We start from the raw sequence: 22448 nt of genomic DNA on the forward strand, positions 1-22448 counted from the left end.
ACTCCCTCTCCGCTGTGCTGAGCATCATCTGAAATCTCTGCTCAGTTATTTTCTTCGAGTCTACCCTGTGCATACACAGCCCGGTGGCACCAGAGATTTGGGGAGAATTTATATGCCAAATTTCACTTCTCCAGCTGTGGTTCTTTCCTCTCCAGGATTTTCCTTCTCACTTCCCCTCTGCTGTGGTCACCCTGAACTGCGTCCTCTGTATCTCTGAGTTTTAGCCACCTGGCGTGGCATCCCCTGCAGCCTCCCCTCACGTGTGAACAAATATGCAAACGGGGACCTCAAATTCTACCAATTTTTAAAGGAAGAGGCAATGTCAGTACTACACAAACTCTTCCATAAAAATAACAAGGAAAGAATACATCTAACTCATTCAGTGAGGCCAGCCAGGATTACTTTGATATCAAACCATGCAAAGACACTATGTAAAAGAAAACTACAGACTGATGTGCTTCATGAACATACATGTAAAAATTTGAAACAAAATTTTAGCAAATGGAGTTCAACATGATATAAAAATGATATTATGACTATGTAGTCCAACATAAGAATGCAAGTTTAGTTTAAACCTTTGAAATTTTATCAACATAACTCAGCATATTAATAAAATCAAAAATAAAAACCAAATGATGTATCTTAGTCTATTCAGGCTGGTATAACAAAATATCACTGGGTACCTTATACACAACAGAAATTTATTTCTCACGGTTCTGGAAGCTGGAAATTCAAGATTAAGGTGCCAGTATGGTCCAGTTGCTATGTCCTCACGTGCTAAAGGGGCAAGGCATCTCTGGAGCCTCTTTTATAAGGGCATTAATCCCCTTGGGACCTAAATACTTCCCAAAGGCCCTACCTCCTAATACCATCACCTTCCGGGGTTCGGATTTTAACATATAATTTGGGGGCTGGGATACATTCTGACTATAGCAATCTTCTCAATAGATGCAGGAAAAGCATTTGACAGAATCCAACATCCATGCTGGATAAAAATTCCCAGAAAACTAGGAATAGAAGGGAATTTCCTCAACCTGATAAATGGCATCTACAAAAAACCTACAGCTAACATCATCCTTAGTGATGAAAGACTGAGTGCTCTCCCCCAAAATCAGAAAGAAGATAGGGATGTCCACTCTTATACCTTCTATTCAACATTGGAGGTTCAAGCCTGGGAAATTAAGCAAGGAAAAGACATAAACTGCATCCAAGTTGGAAAGGAAGAACTAAACTGTCTGTGTTCACAGATGACAAGATTATCTATTTAGAAAATGCAATGGAGTCTACAGAAAAGTTCCTAGAACTAATATGTAAGTTTAGCAGTTTGTAGGATATAAGATCAGTGTACCAGACTTAGTTCAAAGCTCAAAAGACTCAGTATTAGTAAGATGTCAGTTCTCTCCAAAGTAATCTACAGAATTTAATCCAGCCTCAGTCAAAATCCCAGCAAGCTTTTTTTCTGGAAATGAAGATGATTCTAAAATTTATATGGGAGTGCAAAAAACTTAGACTAGTTAAAACAACACTGAAAAGAACAAAGTTACAGAACTTACCCTATCTGACTCCAAAGATCATTATAAAACTACACTAATCAAAACTTCACATTATTGGCATAAAGATAGAAAATACATCAGCAGAACAGCATAGGCAGTTCTGAATCCACAAACTGATGGACAACTGATCTTTGATATAGGCAAACAAATACCGTAGAGAAAGATGATCTTTTCAACAAATGATGCTGGAATGATTGGATAGCCATAGGCACAAAAATGAACTTTAACCCATATCTCACAAAACATACAAAAATTGACTCAAAATGGATTAGAAACTTAAGTAAATATAAAACTTAAAACCATAAAACTTTTAAAAGAAAACAAGATCTTTGTGACCTTGGGCTAGACAAAGATGTCTTAGATATGACACCAAAAGTCATACAAGAGCAGACTGATCAATTTCACTTCGTCAAACATAAGAATTTCTGCTCTTCAAAAGGCAAGCTACAGACTGAGAGAAAATGTTTGCAAAGCATCTATCTGACAGAAGACTTGTATTCAGAATATATAAAGAGATTTTACAACTTAATAAGAAGACAAACAACCTGATAATAACAAAATGGGCAAAAGGTTTAAGTGGACACTTCACCAAAGAAGATTAACAAATGGCTAATGAAGATGTGAAAATATGCTCAACATCACTAGTCAGGGAAATTCAGATTAAAATCATGGATTACACTACATACATATTAGCATGGCTAAAATTAAAAAGAAGACTGGCTGTAACAAGTACTGACTGACAAGGATGTGGAACAACTGGAGCTCTCCTACACTGTTGCTGGGGATGTAAAATGGTACAACCATTTTGGAAAACAGTTTGGTGGTTTTTAAAAGTTAAACACACCTCTAACATATTCTAGCTGTACTACCCCTTGCTATTTACCCAAGATAAAAGGAAATACATGTCCATTTAAAGTCTTGCACATGAATGTTCATAGAGCTTTATTTATAGTTGCCTCAAACTGGAAACAACCCAAATGTCCATCAACCAATGAATGGATAAACCCATTGTGCTACCTCCATGAAACGGACTATTATTCAGCAACAGACACAAGTGAACTGTTGATACATGCAACAATATGGATGAATCGCAGAATAATTTTGTTGAATGAAAAGAACCAGATATGAGAGAATATTTATTATATGATTCCATTTACATAAAATTCTAGAAAATGCAAACTACTCTATAGTAACATAGTAACAGAAAGCAGATCAGTGGTTGCTTGAGGAGTGGAGCAAGAAGACACAGAAGGGACAACAAAGGGGCACGAGGAAACTGAGAGTAATGGATAAATGTATTGCTTTGATTGTGGTGTTTGTGGTATATATATATAGCAAACCTTATCAGATAGTACAGTTTAAACATGTCCAGGTTATCTTTGCCAAATACACCTCAAGTAGGCAGGTTTTTTTAAATATACTTACAAGTAAATAATAAAAGGACAAACAACCCCATAAAAGTGGAAAGCTATTTGAACACTCTCACAAAGGAAGATATAGAAATGGCCAGTATGCACATAAAAACATCATACTCAGCGTGACTAGTCATCAGGGAGATGATAATTAAAATCACAATGAATTACCACTTCACACCCACTTAAAGGGCTAAAAACAAAGGCTGACAACCCCAAATGCAGAGGAAGATTGGAAAGAAAAGGAACTCTCATACATATCTGGTGGGAATACAAGTTGTACAACCGCTTTGGAGAATATTCTGGCAGTTTCTTATGAAAGAACTCTCCTATAACATGGTAATTCCCTTTCTAGGTAGTTAGCCAAGTCAAATGAAAGCATATGTCTACACCAACTTGTACATGAATGTTCACAGTAGCTTTATTTATAACACTCCAAAATGAAAACAGCCCAGATGATAAGGTGGTGAATGAATAAACCAACTCAAATATATCCAGACAATGGAATCCTACTCAGTAATAAAAGGAAAGAAGTAACAATTCAACATACATAAATCTCCAAACTATCATATCATACTGAATGAAAGAATCCAGACACAGAATAGTACACACTACATGATTCCATTCATACTAAGTTCTCAAATAGGCGAAAGTAATTTATAGTAGAAAAAATTTAGAACAGTAGTTACCTCTGTGTGGAATTGTGGTGGAGACTGGGAATGGACACAGGGAAAATTTCCGGGGTGTTGATAGTGTTCTGTATCTTGACAAGAGCTTAGAGTATGCATTTGTCAAAACACACTGCATTGGGCACTTAAGATTTCTGCATTTCACTGTATGTAAATTTTACCTCCAAAAAACAAAAAGAACAGTAAACAGGTATTGATCTCTAGCTAATGCCATGCATGCTGAAGTGTTAAGAAGTGAAGGGTACTTGTATTTCTGCAACTTACTTTGAAATGGATCAGTAAAATAAGGATAACCATGCAATCAAGCAAGTATAGCATAATGCTAATTGTAGAATACTGGTAATTGGTTCATGGGTAAATCTTTCAATTGATCTGTACGTTGCAAAGTTTTCATAATAAAACGTGGAGGGTAAATAGGAAAAAGAGTTGTTAGCATCTAACGGATAGAACTGTTACAAGAATATTTAAGAAGTTGGTTATAATCATTATCACTAATAAAGCATTAAATGTTTATTTTTTTCTAATGAAGAAAAAATTAGACCATGTCCTTCAGATTCAATTTCAGTGTCTAGCTTCACCCCTACAGTGTGGCTGTGTTTCCCTTGACTTACTGCACTCCAGCATTTTCCTTTTCATCCTAGGGAAATCCTTAGGAAACAGGAATCTTCAAGAAAGCATTGATGGGCTTAGCACACTGCAAGGGGCAGCTGCTTAGATTTTTGTTGACTGGCAGCAAATTCATCTGGAACTGGCGGTCACTACTGCAGCACCCGCGGTCCAAGAATTCTGTTTTCTCTTCATAGTATACGACCTGCTATTTTGAAATTAAGTCAAGTGCGTTTCCCCTCCACCTTTATCCCTGCACGAGCGCGCGCGCGCGCGCGCACACACACGCACACATACTCACTGGAGCTCTTAGGCGCCCAATGCGCGCCCCCTGAGGGCAGGGATGCAGCTGTTTTGCTCACAGCTTTATTCTCAGTGCCTGGCACAGCAAGGACTCACAATACCTTTGGTGACTGAGTAAGGCTCTTTGACCCCTCCAGTGGAAGCTGGCTCTGCTCTGCTTCGCCCTCCGTTGTCATTCCCCCCACCCATATTCCCGACCAGAAGGCGCCCAAGGGAGAGGGGTCCTTTCCATTCCTTCGTTCCCTGCTTCATGGGCTGGTCGGTTCATTCGCTCGTTCATTCATTCATTCATTAATACATTCCGCCCACTCCTCCCGCCTCCACCCAAGCATCTGGCCCGCGTGCGCGGCTCTCCGGGGTCTGGCCGGACCCTCTTCACCAGAGCTCAGCCCCGCCCCCGCCCCGCCTCGCCCCCTCTCCAAGCCAATCGGGGCCGGCGGGCCGGGCGGGACCGGAGTCGGGGCGGGGCCTCGCTCTCCCACTACCCACGGCTGCGCCCGCGGCTCCGGAAGCGCGCCGCGGGGCTGCTGGGGGCTGCTGGGCTCTGCCGGGCGCTGGCGGGTCCGTGGCGCTTCCTGCCACGCCGGGCCTGGCCGCGCCAGCGCTGATCCGCTGAGGGCCTTGCGTCGGCCGCCGCCGGGCCAGGGTGAGTGTGCGGGCCACGAGAGGATTGCGCGGGGCGCGGGAGGGTGTGTGGGGCCGGAGTGATCGTTTGGGCCACGGGAAGATGTGCAGGGGGTGCAGCCCAGGAAAGTGTGCAGGGCCCGGGTGGGTGTTCCAGAGTGCGGTAGGGGTGGGGGGCAGGGGCGACCAAGCCTTACTGGTGGAGTGTCTCCGTTCCCGCGGGAAGCTACTTGGCCCTGGGGCCAGCTGAAGCGGGGAACGGTTAGATGGCGAGTATGAGGAGGCCGAAGGCCTTCCCGCGGCGGGCGTGGGGCGACGGTGGGGGGCGGAAATCACTAGACGTGCTCAGGCCAATGCTGCTTTTAGGATAGCCCTGGGGAATGGGAACCGATCGGTATGGGAAGTAGGGGACCCTCCCACCCCAAGTGCAATGGAGGCCGGGGGGACTGGGCGTTGAGGGGGGGTGTTAAAGGGCTTTTCCCCAGTCTGGGGGAGGGGCTGAGCAGCAGTCTGGGACGCGGGATGGGTGAACAGGGGACGGTTCCTGCTGGTTGGAGGAGTCCTCCTTTCCTTTTGAGTCAGGGTCGAGCCTCAGCTTGGCGGGGAGGATGGGGCGGGTAGACTAGGGCCCAAGTGCTGTGAAGGAGGGGGAGGGGCAGCCCTTGCTAATTGAAGATGAGCTCAAGGCCCTGGGTGAACAGGGCTATTTTTCTGTCGCCCTTCTGGGGCCACCATCTCCCGCTCCAGTGCCCCCCCCCCCCCACTTAAACTCCTTTGCTGCCTCCTCTAGTCTATATTTGGGTGATTAATTACATGTCTTTCTCCATCCTCCCCCCACACACACTCGTCTGCCGCCCAAAGCCCATGGTCCCTTTCAAACACCCCCCCCCCCAAATCCTGGCCCTCTTCCCGGAGGTCCCACCCTGTTCCAACTGACACCCTCCAGCCAGCGTTGGCCCAGCCGGGACTGCCACCCCTCCAGACTCCTTGGTCAGTGAAATATTTCCTCTTCAACCTCAGACCTGACATTTTTCTTTTACCAAAGGCTTTCAGATGGGATTGCTAGAACAGCACCCACTCTGGGTACTAATGCCGCCTCACCCCATCCCCCATCCTCCCTCCCCAACTGGGCCTTTAAGTAAAAGCTGCTTGCACAATGCCTGGCACAGTCCAATCCATGTCCCCAAAACGGCTCAGGATCTATATTTAGAATCCTATTGAACAGTGATTTTCAACATTCTTTGGTTAAGAGACCCCTTAGAAAATCACCCAAAAGTGTGAATTCTCTTCTGAGAAACCTGACAGCACAGAGATTAGGATCCCATTCAGGAGGCTCATGGGCCAGAATCCTGTCTACCAAGTGCTGGTTGAAAATGCAGATTTCTTGGCCCCATCCACACCTGCTACTCTGCCCCTTGAGTTCTTAGCAAACCCCAAGCCAGGGTTCTAATCCACTGATTCAGCCCTAGCCCTAACCTGCCCAGGCTCTGCAACTGGCCCGGGGCCCCTTGGGACTTGCACAGCATTCCCACCCCCATTTAGAAATTTTCATATCCAGGACGGTGTAACTTAAAGGAAGCTATCCTTGCAATTTATTTTGATTTTCAGTGAGATACCATGCATCTTCTTGGGGAAATGGGAACATAAACCTTCCCTCAATTAAGTACAACAAACACTAAAAATCCCCTTCTGGTCTACCTTCTGGTTTTTTATAGAAGGGAAAGAAAATGGAAACCTAAACAGAGAGGGACAGGTGCCCAGGCATCGTGAAAGAGGAAAACTGGGGAAGACGGAGACAGATGCCTCCTACCCACGCACACAGAAAAAGACACACACAGACGCAAACATCCTGAGAGAAGCAGACATTCCTGGGGAAACACCCTCTCTTTTGGCCCTTTAGGATTCACTTCTAGTAGCAGTGCATTTGCACAGCACAGGGTGGGCCCAAATGAGGCCTTCGCAGCCACATCCTGGTGGGATGTGTTGGGAGCCCCTGAAGGCGAAGCCCAGCGCTGCCTGACTCTGGTGGATTGGGGTCTCAGCAGTGTGTGGGTGTGTTCAGTCTCACAACCCAAAAAGATGTTCCCAGAAGGTGTACCCAAGTCTGCTTCTGTGCCCCCAGATTATTTCAGTCCAACAAGTGGGACCTTACCTACCTGGTTAATCACTCAGATTGTTCTGAGACGCGATGCCATCCTGTGTGTCTCTTTTGGGTAAGCCTGGGTGTTTACAGACCATGTCTGTTGGCCTTCAAGCTGGCCGTGCTGTTACCAGATCCCATGGGTGGGGATGCAAGAGGGTGAGAAGTGTCGTTTTTGTTCTGGAAGCACTTATGTTTTCATATATGCCAGTGTCATCGAACCATCTTTGCCAAGAGACAGTTCTCTCAATCTAAGTAACACAACTCAAGAGAGAACAGATACACAGGAAGGAGAATTGAGAGTCCAGGTGATCGTTTGAATGGGAGAGGGAGCTGAAGGCACCCATCTGAATTAGCTAATGGAGAGTGCGGTTTCCCATGTGACCTATAAAGACACCCTCCAGGACATTTATGCTCTGGCACAGAACTGAAATGAACACCATGAGCCACCCTTTGTCTTCTGGGGTCGGAGGACATTCTGCTCAGGTCCTTACTTAGATGCTCCAGGGAGTCCAGGTGCTTCTGGCATCCCTTTGAAGTTTCTGGACACCGCCAGCTCTGGCTTGGGTGCCCCTGCTCCCTGTCCCCTGCCCCCGCTGCTCAGCTGAGGAGGCTGCTTGGCTATCTGTGCTGCAGAATCAGTCAAACACTGATTTTTTAGGTTCAGAAATGACCTTTCCTAGTAGCCATACATTCTAAGGAGGGGTCCTGGGCTCAAAGGTGACCTGAAGACACCTGATTATTCACCTCTTTTTGTAACATCGGTTGGCTTTTGTCTCCATTGAATTCAACTCTTAACTTCTGTTCTTTCAAGTCAAAAGGAATGAATGTTTTGGTTGTCAATGTTTCTGATTCCCTATGGAAAATTCAATTTAAAGAACTTGGTTAAAGTTTACATTGCCCTCTAAAGCACATATCAAGAAGGTTCGTTCACTCACACAAACTCTTATGTTGTAGGAAACAGGATTTTTCAGATTTTCAGGCAGTGGGTTAGCATTGCCACTGTTTCCCTGTGTCCATGGAGCAGCTGCAGTGTCCATGGCACTTGGCTAGGTCCAGGGTGGACTCCGCAGTCAACCTTGATAGGGTCTCTGGTCTCTGGGAGTACATAATCATTAGATGATACTTCAGATCCCACTTAAGGAAGGAAGATATTGTTTATATTAAGAGGCAGAGATTTGTTTTCCCATAGTCTTTCTCCTAACTTCCCTTTCCCGGTTGCGTAAAGGAGTTGAGGCATGCCTTTCCATGGTGAATGAAAGTGCCTTACATTCAAGGTCAGCCTTACCCTCTGTATCCATTGGGTGCATGACAATGCTTTTCACATTCTCCCTGGAATTGCTTTGACCTTGAGCCCCCAAGGTCCACTTTTGGAAGGCAGTGGGCACCTGTCTTTGTCACTTTGCTCACAGAGTCCAGCTTCTTTTCCAGACTAGTTCCACCGTTTTAAAGTAGAGCAGTTGGGCAACATGGCTTCTAAATTATCAGACCGTCTTCGGGATTGATAAAGATTTTATTTTTAACTGCAGTGAGATTAATGTGTATTATCTTTTTTAATGATCTTCCTTTATATCTCCTAAAACTTTTACCCAATATACTTTGTTAATTGCGCAGAATTTAGCCTCCTTTTGTGAAAGCAAGGCTCACGTTTTCCCTCCCATTTTTATGAACGCCTTCTAAGTGGTCTCTGTGTGTCCATGGGCTCTGTCACTGTGGGGGGGTGATCTGAAGTGCGCTTTGGTTGAGTCCCCTAGGCAAACCTGGTACAGGAAGGGCCACTCCTGCTGTTACACAGGAAAGGGTAGTTAACAGTTCACTTGGGGGTTGTGGTTCCAGGACTTCAACAGTTAATCATGCCAGTTAAGTAAAACACTTCGGTAGGATCTGCTCAATTACATGAAACACTTTGGAAGGTCTTGCTCAATTAAACGTGGGTGGCTTGGAAAAACTGTGAGCGAGTGAGAGAGAATGACGTGTGTCTCTACTGCGCAGGGAGGGTCTGTGATGGCGTGTTCACAGGAGGATGGAAAGCCAGTCCCCTAAACCCATATAGACCATTAGGCTTCAAGGGCATTCAGTGGCTGCCTGCCCTCTGGATATGGCCTGGAGTTAGACATTACTGCTCTCTTCTCTGGAGTGGTTCAAAATGTCTCAAATCTTGGGAGCTAGACCTTACGCAAGTTACTTAACCTCTCAGATCCATGACTTCCTTCTCTGTAAATTGGAAGTGGGAATGACTATAGGTTGCAATAGTTACATTAAATTAAGTAAAGAGAGAAGCACCGTGGCAAGCATGCAGCAGGTACTCTGTAAATGGAAGTTCGCTGCATTGAACACAGCCCTCCCCCAAAGTTAATCACATGCCCCCTGGAGCTAGCTGGGGATGCAAGTTGACCAGGAAAGAGAAGGCCCCTGTCATGTGAGAGGTGACATTTCTCCCAGGGAAAATCAGATAAAAATGTGCAATTCCAGAGGATAAATTTTAGGTAGTGAAGAGTGTTACAAGTAACCCTGATGGGGCTGGGAGGCCAAATTCTGAATTCTCCAAAGGAGCCACCCACTTGTGGCAGGTTCAGAGGCCCTGAGGGCTGTCACCTTGCATGTTTAGGACAGAATGAAGACCAAGTGTCTGGAAGGAATGACTGAGATGTGGGGTGCAGGAAATAGGCCTGATGGGCTCAGCCAGGACCTTGTCGGGGGCTAAGGTGTCTGGCCTGAGGGCAGTGAGATGAGGTTTGTCATGGACTGTCCTTCTTAGAAGGTGCATGTCAGGTGTTCTCTCCATTCCACTGGGCAACAAAACCTCAATGTCCATTGGACGTGAATTTTTAAAAACGAATTGTATAAGTAACCTATGAGCAGGTCATTTTGTATTGGAAGCCTGAGTCAAACCAGACATCAGATATACCAGGAAAAATCCAACTGCCCAGAGGGTGCCCCGCCCAGGTGACAGTGGGGTATAGATGGCTTGGCTGCTGGGCACCTGGGACTTCCCTCACATGCTGGGGAAGCACCTGTGCTGGGCAGTCTGTTAAAGATGCAAGTGGGGTTTCCGTGGACATTGGGGCCAAAGGAGGCCTTCTGCTCACACCTGTCCATGGTGCTGATAGCTGGGGCGGGGGTGGCGGGGTGAGCCCTGGAAGTCACAACCCCATGGACCTGCCTCTAAGCTTTCTGGGTCTGCCCACACATTCCTGCTAGCACTGCTCCACTCTGCCTGCCTCGTCTTTGTGGGCACCTCAGGATGTTGCCCAGTTTCAAGGACCGTTCCCTCTTGTCTCCTTGGCCTCAGCCCTGTCCTCTCACGTGCTGGGCATCTCTCTTATCTAAAGTCTACCCAAACCTTTTCAAATTGTTTTTTCCTTTCTGATCACCAGAGAAATGCAGCTTGGTTACTAAAACTTCCTTACAGAAACAGAAAGCCAAAGACCTTTCTAGACCTGGACTCTACCCCAGGGTGGCACACATTGCGGTCTAGATGTGCTCAATTTAGCTATGAGTCACTCTCAGTTTATTCCTTTTTTCTTCTAAAATGCAAATATATACTGTTCTCTCCCCTCCCCCTACCTTCTTTAGATTTTTAAATAAATAGTTGCTGTCTGTCTACAATCTTCTTTGAAGGATTCAAATTTTGTAATCTGCTGTCTGTCATCCTGCATAGGCTACCTGTTGGTTTTTATTATCATTTTCAGTTACTTATGTCTCTTTTTTGTTGTTGTTGTTTCTTGTTTCCTCTTACCTATTGATTTTATACTTGAGTTCTTCAATTTTCTTCCTATTCTGAGTTCTAGGATTCCTCACAAAGGTCTCCCTCTTGTTTTTCTGACATTAGGATTATTGAGATCCTTCCTGTTGGGTATAGTATGTTTTCCATCCGTTTACTTTTAACCTATCTATGTCTTTACATTTAAAGTCTTTATATTTAAAGTTTCTTGTAGACAGCATACAGTTGAGTCTTGTTTTTTTAAATATAGTCTGATGATCTCTGTGTTTTAATTGGCGTGTTTAGTCCATTTATATTTAACTTAATTATCCATATGGTTGGATTTAAGTTTGCCTCTTGCTATTTGTTTCTGTTTGTCCCATATGTTCTTTTCCCTTTGTTTTTACCTTTCTTCTTTTGGATTTTTTTTTTTTAAGAATTGTATTTTACCTCCACTACTGGCATACATGAGAGTCTTGGAGGGCTTCCTAAAACACAAAATCGTATGTTTTATTTCTACATATGTTATAAACTCCACACTGCCTTATTATTTTTGCTTTAAATGCTCAGTTTTCTCTTAAAGATGTAAAAATGAAGGAAGTAAAAGCATTTTATATTTCCCCACATAGTTACATTCCTCATGTTCTTCATTCCCTATGACCCAAGTTTCCATCTGATATCATTTCCCTTCACCTGAAGAACTTTCTTTAATATGCCTTGTAGTACAGGTCTGCTGGTGACAAATTCTCTCAGCTGTTCTTTGTCTAAAAAAGTTTTTTATTTTGCCTTCATTTTTGAAGGATACCTTTCCTGAATATAGACTTCTAGATTGACAGGGTTTTTTTTTCCTTTAGCACTTTAAAAATGCCATTCAGTTATTTTCTGACTTGTACACTTTCTGATAAGAAGTCAGCAGTTATTCTTATCTTTGTTCCTCTGTCTATAACATCTTTTTTTCCTCTTGTTGCTTTAAGATTTTCTCTTTTATCACTAGTTTTCTGCAATTTGATTATGATGTGTCTCGGTATACATGTTTGGGTTTGGGGAGTTTGGTTTGTTTGTTTAGTCTTGCTAGGGATTGACTGAGCTTCTTGGACCTAGGTTTCATCAAACTTGGAAAATAAATTTTATTCGTTATTTCTTCAGTTATACTTTTATCCCCCTCCTCCTCTTCCTCATCTTCTCAGATTCCAGTTACATGTATGTTAGAATACTTTCTGTTATCCCCAAATCACTGTGACTCTGTTCTTTTAATATTTTTTTCTTTCTGATATTTATTTGGAATAGTTTCGATTACTGTCTTCAAGTTTTCTAAACTTTTTGGGGGGGGGGATGGGAGGGCTGTGTCTAATCTGCTGTTAATCACATCCGGAGAAATTATCATTTTAAATGTTACAGCTTTTACCTCAATAAGTCCCATTTGGTTCTTGTTTACATCATCCATTTCTCTCATTGTATTCCTGTTTTCCTTTCAATACTTATACATAGTTAAACTAGATGTTATCCTTGTTTGTAAGTTCTATCAGCGATCATTTCTGAGTGTTTCTATTGATATTTCCTTGCCATGAGTCACATTTTCCTGTTTCTTGGCATTTATGTAACTTTTTATTGGATGGTGGACATTATAGAGATTATGTTGTTGAGTGTCTGGGTTTTGTTGTTTCACTGTGAAAAGTGTTGGACTTTGTTTTGGGAGGTAGTTATTTATAGAACAGTTTCATCCTTCTGAGGGCTATTTTTAAGCTTTTCTAGAGCAGGTCCAGGGTAGCTGTGGCTCCAGGGATACATCAGTCCAACTACTAAGGGATGGCCCCTTGATTCTCTACTAAATACCCCAGGTGATCACTGAAGCTTCTCTACTCTGGTTGATTGGACCCTGAACATCTCCCTACCTTTGTGTGTCCTAGGAATTGTTTAGCTTACAGCTTCCTGGTCATTATTTTCTTATTCTTTGGGAGTTTCACTCTATGCATGCATGGCTTGGTAGTCAAGAACGACTCAAAGGGAGCCTTACACAGATTTTTTGGAACTCTTCTGCATACCTCCCTCCTTTTTGGACCTCTGCTCTGCAACCTCCAGCTGCTTCAGCTTCCCTGAACGCTGGTCTGTGTTAATGATGAAACCACCAAGCTCTGTTTCGGGCCCCCTTCCCTACACTCTCAATCTGGAAATTTCCTCCAGGAAGAGATCTGGGCCAATGATCAAACTCACCTCATTTGTTTCTGTTTTCTCACAAATCTGATCCAGTGCTGCCTGCTGTCCGATATCTAAAAAGTATTGTTTCACATCTGTTTTTTCCAGTTTCCTACTTATTTATGGCAGGAGATTAAATCTGTTCCTTTTACTCCATCATGGCCAAAAGTGGGCGTCTCTGTCTATCCCTTTTAATATAACATCTTACTTTATGTAAAAGTCTTTCTGGAGTATCTGGGTTTTATACTCCTTGAGCTGGTGTAAAAATGCTTCCTTTTCGTTTAACTGTGAAACAATTTGACCTGACATCAGAACAGAAATGGTGTTCCTGTGTCTGTGAACTTACTGAGTGGGAGGCTTGTGATGCATGCACACCAGTGGTGGGATCCGACAGAAAAAGTTCACTTGCATGTGTGGTTCTTTTATTTCACAACTTACTATTTGAAGATCTTTTTTTTTTTTTTTTGAGGCTTCTTTTTCCAGCAATTTTGTTCAACTTTTCATTTTGTTAGCTATGTTACAGAAATGTTCTTGCCTGCAGCCATCTTGTTGTCACCTGGCGAGTTGTTTCAGTGGGGTGGGGAGGGGCTCCTGCTCTTTCTTACCTCTCTTCTCTCCAGTGGCCCAATCCAGTTTTTTATGGTCCCTACAAAGTTGAAAAGGCTCTCTCACTTCCTAGTTATTTATTCCAATGTTCTTTTGGGGGATGCTTCCTTCCTGTGCAGTATGAGCATTGATGTATTGGAGGCCTACTGCTTGGAGGCCTGTGGCCGACCTGCCTCTGGGAGCCAGTCCCCCTGCCATTGGCTCTAGGTCTATGTTTGTCCTCAGTATGTGCCTGGGCTAACATTCATTTGTCCTGTCCAGGTTCTTTCTGGCCTGCCTGTATCAGTTCTGTGCCAGCCCACTTTCCCCACTGTTTAGGATCTGTTTTTTCAGGCATACCCGTGCTCTGGCTTGTCACTCAGCCTCTGTGCAAGGGAAGGCGCTACAAGATCTAAAACCAGGGAAAGGGAAATCGCCAGTTTCACCCCAGGGGACCCAGAGGCAGGGCTTCTAGCACTCACAGCTCTTTTCACTTTCCTTAGCTCTGCCTGTCCCCCAGGGTCTTGCCCTTTCCTGAGATGGATTCCCAGGAACCCAAGTCCTGGCAGGCCCTCTTGAGATGCTGGAAGCCCAGGTGAGCTGTGCTTCCCTCTGCCTGGCTTGGGAATCTGTCACTGCTCCCTGATTCTGGCCTCAGCCTCTGACTCTTGCCCCAGCACGACACACAACAGGGCCTGAACCCCAGCTGCTGCCTGCCCTTTCTCTCTCTGCTTTTCTCCCCAGAGTCTGCCAAGGAGGGGATGCCTGCTGGCTTGTAATTCCCATTGTAGTGATGGGGGAGCTGAGTGTCAATCCAGGAAAGTGATTGAACTGAGGTCCCTTGGGAGGACAGTGGGATCCAGGGCCACAGCCCAGGTCTCCTGGCACACGGTCAGGTTTTCTTTCCAGGACTTCTTGAGGCTTGCAGTGATACATCCATGTTAGCAATGCACACCCACTCTCCAGACTCTCACCTCTTGTCCCTGGGGTTACGGCACTACCCTTGCCTCATTCTCAAATGGATGGAAGGACAGATTATCCCTGGGAATTCTTTCAGGATTCGGTGACATTTGGTGATGTGGCCTAATACCTCACAAAAAGGGAGTGGTTGAGACTGGACCCTGAGCAGAGGGCACTGGCATATTGAAGGTACGTGACCTCCATGGGTAAGGATGCCCCTAGCCCTTCCACCAGCCTGGCCAGCCGCTTCCTGCTCCTACGAAGCAGAGAGTGAGATGAGGGGCACCAGGCACAGCCGTACACCTTCCAGGGGCTTGTGCTTGCTGGGGACGGGCTGTGAGGAAATACAAAGGGTCTATGACACCCAGCGTCTCAAAGTAACAGGTCTCTCTCCCAACTCCTGATGGCTTGGAAAGAAGCCTCGCCAGTCTTTGATTGGGAAATAAATTAGAACAAACGGGCCACTATAATTTAGATTACTTTTTTTAAGTGACAAATTATACAAGTTGACTGGCAACTTTTTGGTGGTTTCCTGTTGAGAGGGGTTGACATAGCAAGAGCCTTTGCACCATCAGGGGCTGTGTGTGTGAGGTGGGAGGCTTCTTAGGAGGAAAGATGACCAGGTGGCAGCCTTGACAGTTGTGGAAGAACCCCGAGGAGGGGGGAGGGGGGGAAGGAAGAATTAGCTCCTCAGGAAGACCCCCAGCACCCCACCCGGGTGGTGGGGCCCAGAGCCTGCTTTGTCCAGCCCCTGGAGGGAGCTGCCCCTTGGGAAAGGCCTTTGACATGGATGAATGACTTGCCTGAGGATGTGGCCAGCCCAGCCTTTGAGGACTGAAAGGAAGGTTTTCCCCTTCAGAGGGCCTGCCCCATTCTGATGTCAGCTCTGGCTGCCACCAAAATGTCTTTCCTTCTCCCTAAGCAGGAGTTTCGGTTTTGAACCCTGCATTGGTCTCTTACCTGATGTGAGGACACGGGCTGTTGGTGTCAGACCCCTCCCATAACGTGGATTGAGCTAAGCCTTCTGGAGAGTGAAAAAGAAAACTGAAGAAAGGTGAGGATGTGGTGGGGGAGGCCCAACTGAGGCTTTGGGGAGGGGGTGTGGGGGCTCCTCAGTCACCTGGATTCAGGCCCTTCTGTCCCTTCCATCTATGCTCTGTGCTTCTGGTCAGGTGGGTACCAGCCACTGTGCACCCTGGCCTCCAGGCACGGGCTCAGCAGCTGTCTCAGGAGGAGAGTGATCCTTGACCAAGGAGAGTAACCTCCTTTCTTCCTCCTCTGTGGTTTTCATTTCAGAAAGCATCTGGGTGACCCAACAGCAGGCGATGGGTGAAGACGCCCAGTCACAGGAGATGGCATCCACGAGCTCCCTGAGGGCCACTGAGCCCAGCCCTGAGGTCAAACAGAACGGGGACTCAGAGGGGAGGGGAGGGAGCCCCCAGAATATGCCTGTAGAACATCACTTTGCATGTAAAGAGTGTGGGGATGCCTTTCGGCTTAAGGTTCTCCTAGTGCAGCACCAGAGAATTCACAGTGAGGAGAAGGGCTGGGAGTGTGGCGATTGCGGGAAGGTCTTCAAGGGGGTCTCTGAGTTCAACGAGCACCGGAAGACCCACGTGGCAGCGGAGCCCCGGCCCGGCCCCAGCCGCGCCCTTGACGATGCGGTGGAGAAGAGGGAGCAAATGGAGAGGGAGGCGAAGCCCTTTGAGTGTGAAGAATGTGGGAAAAGGTTTAAGAAGAACGCCGGCCTCAGTCAGCATCTGCGTGTCCACAGCAGGGAGAAGCCCTATGACTGTGAGGAATGTGGGCGGTCCTTCAAAGTGAACACCCACCTCTTCCGACATCAGAAGCTTCACACGTTGTCGGAAAAGCCCTTTGCCTGCAAGACTTGTAGCAGGGATTTCCTGGATCGCCAGGAACTTCTCAAGCACCAGCGAATGCACACTGGCCACCTACCCTTCGACTGTGATGACTGTGGCAAGTCCTTCCGAGGGGTCAACGGCCTGGCCGAGCACCAGCGCATCCACAGCGGGGCCAAGCCCTACGGGTGTCCCCACTGCGGCAAGCTCTTCCGGAGGAGCTCGGAGCTCACCAAGCACCGGCGGATCCACACGGGCGAGAAGCCATACGAGTGCGGCCAGTGCGGGAAGGCCTTCCGACAGAGCTCCAGCCTCCTGGAGCACCAGCGCATCCACACAGGGGAGCGGCCCTATGCGTGCGGCGACTGTGGCAAGGCCTTCCGGGGGCCCTCCGACCTGATCAAACACCGGCGGATCCACAGCGGACTGAAGCCCTACGAGTGCGACAAGTGCGGAAAAGCCTTCCGGAGGAGCTCTGGCCTGAGTCGCCATCGGAGGACCCACAGCGGAGCGAGGCGCTGCGAGTGCAGCGAGTGCGGCCGCGTGTTCAAGAGGCGCTCGGCGCTGCAGAAGCACCAGCCAACCCACCGCTAGTAGAGGAGGCCGGGTGCCCCACGGCCCGCAGCGGGGTCCTGCCGGGGCTGCGGCCCCCGGGTGTGAAGGTCAGAGTCAAAGGAGATGAACAGTTTTGTAGCGCTCCTATATTTGATCGTCAGAAAGGTTGAAACCAATTTCTACTGCCACCAGCAATTTATAGGTGTACGTGTTTCCCATTTTGCCTATGGACAGTAGCTTCTACCATTTTGATTTCTTTGGGCTGGTTCAGCTGGCATCAAGTACCTCCAAGGTATTTAAATCCACAGGCCTTGAATCTGAGAATGAGAAAAGAGAAACCTGGATGTGGGGGTGGAGACAGGGCTCGTTGGTCCCCCCCACCCCAAGCTCCCTGCTCAGGGAAACTGAGATGTAGAGCTATTCTGTGATGGCCTTGATGTAATGTGATCCCAACTTTCCCGAAGACAAGATCACCCCAAAGGTTTTTGGCCTACTTGAATTTATAAATTTTAGGGTTGTAAATAGAATAATCAAATGTCTTATACTATTTAATTTATTAATTTAGTTATACATACATATTGTAAATCACATATTATATAGAATAATATATTAATTTAGAAAATGTTCCTCTTTGCCCCAGCTCCACGCCCTGAGATCATTTTATTCTAATTCCTCACATGTACTTCTAACCCCACCATTTTCTCCAACCTCAAAGCCCCTTGAGTCATCAGACAGTCGCAAAGCTTCCATCCACCCAAGCTGTGTGCCACATAGTGCTGTGACAATCCGTGCACAAGGCTCTCACTAGAAATTGCCTCCCAAGCCATAAGTACACGTCCACGTAATATTAGTGTGATTGGTGGTGCTTTTCAGTTCGTCCTAGAGGTCTACAGCACAAGCACTTAAAGCTGTTCTGTTTTTAAAGTGACCTTTAAAAGACTTTTTTAAAGCATCAAAAACTTGTCACGGTGAAGTCATACTCTTCAGATTAAGTACTGAATCTGAGTTAAATTTCTTTTGTGTCCTTTTGTCTTAAACCAATTCAGTCTGGTGACTCCCATGCAGATCCAAAACTAGCACTGACTGGGGTTGGTTTCAGGCTAAGGGGTCTGGTCCTCAAGCAGCACCATTTTGTTCAAGATAAAGTAGTGGAGAGAGCATCCCCACGATAACAGGGACTCTCAAGGACTCAAGTGTAAGGGGACCATAACCTTTCCTCCTCTGTAAAACAGGGGCGATCATAGGACTACCTCCTAAGGTTATTGTGAGGACTGCGATGCCACGCCTGGCACGGAGGTACACACTCAGTGAAGGTCCTTTGCCGTCATCATCGTAGTTACTGCTGTCGTTCTGTGACTCAGTACCAGAACGTGGGATGGACCCAGGCCTCCTGACTCCTAGTCTCATCTTTCTCTCCCGCGAGGACTTAAAATACTGTTTCCGTTTTCTTGCATGCAAATCGTACATTCATCTCCTTTGACCAGTTATCAAGTTACCTTTGGATATATTGACTTCATACAGCAGTTCTTTCTATATCGATCACGATGATCTCTTTTCCAGTTTGATTGCTTTGCTCTTTGTAGCAGTTTTATTACATGTTTGTTCTGCAAGCTTTTAATTTTTACATATCCAAGCATTCGTTGTTGTCGGTTAAGTCGTAACTTCCATTGCTTCAGTAGTTAGAGATGATGCTATTTTCTTCTAGAATTTTAATTATAAATGAAAAGTTGAAAGCCCTGCCCCACCGGAAGATGGATGCGCCAGGTGGGCAGGCTGGATGGAAATGGGCCAGAGAAGCAGGCTCACTCCTCATCCAATATGCGGACCCTGCATGTCTGTGGGCAGTACTTGACTATCTAACCTGGCCACTCAGGCACTCAAGAAGAATTTCCATCTCGGATTGGCCAGAACACTCTGACTGTTCCTTAGTAGAGCCCTAGCCATCACCAGCAGGGCTGGGCCTCACCTAGATCTATGGGAGGTTGAGGGTCCAAACTTGGTCCTGGTAGCAGCTGGCCGACTTTACAGCTCCTGGGAGCCTTGGCTATGCTCGGCGTGGATTCAGTGCCTGAGCAGCAGATCCAGCCAAGAGACATCTCGGACACGGGAAGACTCACCCAACTGATGCTGTCACGTGGATGGCACCTCCTCCTAACAAGTGACTCTGGAATTAGAAAGGTCGGTTTGGCAGCTTCCACTTTTGGCATCTAGGGGGAACTCACCCATGTGTTCTGACATCACCTCCTGCAGCCACCCCAGGCCTGGGCTGTGACTTGCCACAGACATGCCCAGGAAGGCCATAAAACAAGGGTTTGGAGGGCAATGATGCCCTTCTGACGACAGCCCATGTGGCATCAAACTAGAAGTTACTCATCCTGGAGCTGGGCTGGTACCTGCAGCAGGACAGCAGCATGGGCTAGCCAGGAACCTGGCCCCTCCGGTGGCCTGCAGAGGCTGCAGGTAGAAGCCGGCCACACTGGGGCTATGGCGTAACTTCCCAGCAAGTGTGCCCAAGCTAGAAGGTGCACCAGACGGCCTGCCGAGGATGGGCCCCCCAAGGCTGGGAAGCAGGGTCCCACGGTGACCCTTGTGACCTGAGCCAGAAGGTATTCTGGAATGGTTCCCAGGCCACATCAGGGGCTCTCTGCGATGTCTCCATCCTGCCCCCCAGGCTGGAGAGAAACCGACAGCACTTGTTACCTAATGATTCTTTTTGCTCCGGGGGCTTCAGTTCCTGCAGTAGTTGTGAATGTGTGTCCAAAATCACTACTTCCTTCTCTCATGAGTTTTCTCTTAAAGCTGTTATGATGAATGTGCTACAACTGTCATTTGGTAAGGAATGTTGACATCCACAGGGGGGCAAGTCTGGCACCTTGACCTGGAAGTACTCTGCTAATTCTGGCCTGGGTTTTATGAAGGATCCAGATGCAGTATTATCTCGGAACTTAGCGGCATCGTCATCACTGCTCCATTTGTCCCCAGCCAGGACACAGCATCTCTCCTTTCCTTTTCTCCATTCTCAGTTCTGAGATTTCCTCTCAAACAAACCATCCTCTAGCATGAACACATCTTTTCCGTCACTGTGTTTGCAGGTGAAGTGTGTGCGCTCTACAAACGCAAGCAGTCTGTGGCTTTAACGTGTGTCCTGTAGTTGCGCCGAGTTCAGTTTTTGTCTCTGGTCACTTGCGGGTGGATTTCCTTGGATTCTTTAGGTGTACTGCTGCGTCAGATGCAAAATGTGATCAAACTTCCTGTCGTGTGTGCTTGTCTGTGCATTCGTGTGTCTACCTCATTTCATTTTTCTTTCTGATCACATTTATTCCTTTCGCAAGGCAAACAGAGCAGGTGGGTGACAGAATGCCAGCTCTCATTAGAAATATGTCCTTTTCTTCTACTCTGAGAGAAACCCCTCATTGCTTTTATTAAAGCTTTCAATCCTTGCTGAAATTTTCAAAAGAAAGTGACGGTTTACTACTTCTGCTGCTTAGTAAGATGGACCGTGCTGATTAGTTGGGTCAGACTCACTCTTGCATTTCCAGAACCAGCCCCAGCCACTGGCGGTGGCATCTTTCTCGCGTGGCGTTGTGTCCCACGTGCCCGAGGCTTCGGCCCAGTCGTGTGCCATCTGACCCCTAACCCGCACAGGCCACGTTAATTCAACCAGAACTGAGCACCTGACTCATGGGCAGCAACCAGTCGACAGAGCTGGAGACGATTGGGCCAGGCCTTCCGGGATCTCCGTCTGTGAAGGGCAAACAAGGAAACAGAGAGAAGTTTCTAGTTGGTGCTGGAAGAAAGAGGGAGCCACCTGGGGTTTAGAGGAGGTGCCCACATAGGCAGCACTGGCTTGAGGGCCTCCTGGCCCTATCATGTTCTGGGATTTCTGGCGATTGCCCTCCTTGGTCCACTTGTGTCCCCAGCATAGACTCCCTTGACTTGAACCAGCTTTAGGGGGTCTGCATCTTGCCATTTGGCTGCTTCTTGAGAAGAGTCACATGGCTGGCTTTCCTCATGGCCTGTGTGGCCCTCGTGCCTGGCCCAAGTCCCACCTGACTGCCGTAAACACCTGTTTTAAATGTGGTACTGTATTCGGTTCACTAACATGGGTACACATCTATGCCTTCTAGTCTCCGTGAGTTTGACCAGTGCTTATCTGTCTGGGCATCATTCCCAGACTGACCCTGTGTTTGCCCTGGGAAATGAGTTAAGTCACCGCCCACCTTGTTCCTGACGTTGGAAGTATCCCCCTACTTTTGGCAAATCTGTCAGATGGGGGAATTGGTAACTCCTGTATGACTAGTCACATTCTGTAGTTCTTATTGCATCTGTTTGGGTGTTTCTCTTCAAAAGTGTAAAGAGTCTCTTTAAACATGGCCTTCAACTTGCGTATCTGAGAACAACTGTGTCCTACCCCAGTTTGTATTTTGGTTGTTGGCGCTCTTTTCTTGTTCCTCCCTGATCTCCTTAACTTGTCTGTTTTATGGCACTTAATATAATCGGCCTTGCACTAGAGCTTCACTCTCCCCGGCCTCCCCAACCTGGTAGATTGTGAGCTCTTAGAAGACAGAGGTGGCCCTTCACGTCTGATTCCCCTACCAGATCTAGCACAGTGCCTTGCATCAAGTAGATTTCAATAAATATATGTGAAATGGCATTGGTCTTCCTTGACTTCCTTTGTCAAAGCTTACTTGATCATTTCTTCCCTTGCTCTTTTCTCCATGCTCTGGGCTTCAGCTGTCTTGCCCCCAACCCCTTGCTGGATGCCTGGAGGGGAGAAGGAAGTACCCTGATGAGAGAGGGCTGGTTTTCTTGGAACTTTGAGCTGTCCTTTGCCAGGAGGGGCCAGTCATTCAGCCAGCTGCCTTCCCTCACCCCAGCAAGGGCTCTCCCCTGAGTCTGAATTCCAGGTGGGAGCAGGAGACCGGCTGGATGCTGAGCTTCTCCCCTGGGGATCAGAAATGGGGTGACAGAAATGGCTTCTGGGACTTGAGAATCAGCCAGCCTCTCTGGGCTGTGTAGGGATGGGAGTGGGGAGGTCAGTCGTCTTGCTGGCCAGAGGCTGGTCCTCTCTCTAGTGACTGTTGCCTCAGAAAAAGGCAGGTAATGAGGACAGGCTGCTGTCTTCCTGAGCTTCCCAACTGCAAACGAACAGAGCTCAGCCGTGAAGTCCAGCCGTGAAGCTGCCCAGTCCTAGAAGGCCAAGGGCTAGATGTGTCCCAACAGGAGGGAGCCACATTTTGGAAAGGAGCGTAACTTCCCCCACCAA

At 47.0% G+C, this 22448-nt stretch overlaps 1 protein-coding gene across 5 annotated transcripts; it reads left to right on the top strand.

Annotated features, from left to right (window-relative positions):
- Positions 1-5061: 5061 nt before the first annotated feature.
- ZNF275 (zinc finger protein 275) lies at positions 5062-21836 on the top strand. 5 transcript variants are annotated; one of them, XM_032474613.1, is made up of 5 exons: positions 5062-5209; positions 14312-14403; positions 14866-14957; positions 15694-15822; positions 16065-21836. In XM_032474613.1, the coding sequence occupies exon 5, from the start codon at positions 16094-16096 to the stop codon at positions 17219-17221; it is 1128 nt and encodes a 375-aa protein (XP_032330504.1). In that variant the 5' UTR covers positions 5062-5209; positions 14312-14403; positions 14866-14957; positions 15694-15822; positions 16065-16093; the 3' UTR covers positions 17222-21836. The 5 variants fall into 5 exon arrangements, with proteins under 5 accessions (XP_032330504.1, XP_032330505.1, XP_032330503.1 ...); XM_032474614.1 differs by lacking the exon at positions 14312-14403 and having other exon boundaries at positions 15691-15822; XM_032474612.1 differs by lacking the exon at positions 14312-14403.
- The last annotated feature ends 612 nt before the right edge of the window (positions 21837-22448 follow it).

The sequence above is a fragment of the Camelus ferus genome, chromosome X (assembly GCF_009834535.1).
Source record: "Camelus ferus isolate YT-003-E chromosome X, BCGSAC_Cfer_1.0, whole genome shotgun sequence".
In the NCBI taxonomy this organism is placed as follows: domain Eukaryota; kingdom Metazoa; phylum Chordata; class Mammalia; order Artiodactyla; family Camelidae; genus Camelus; species Camelus ferus.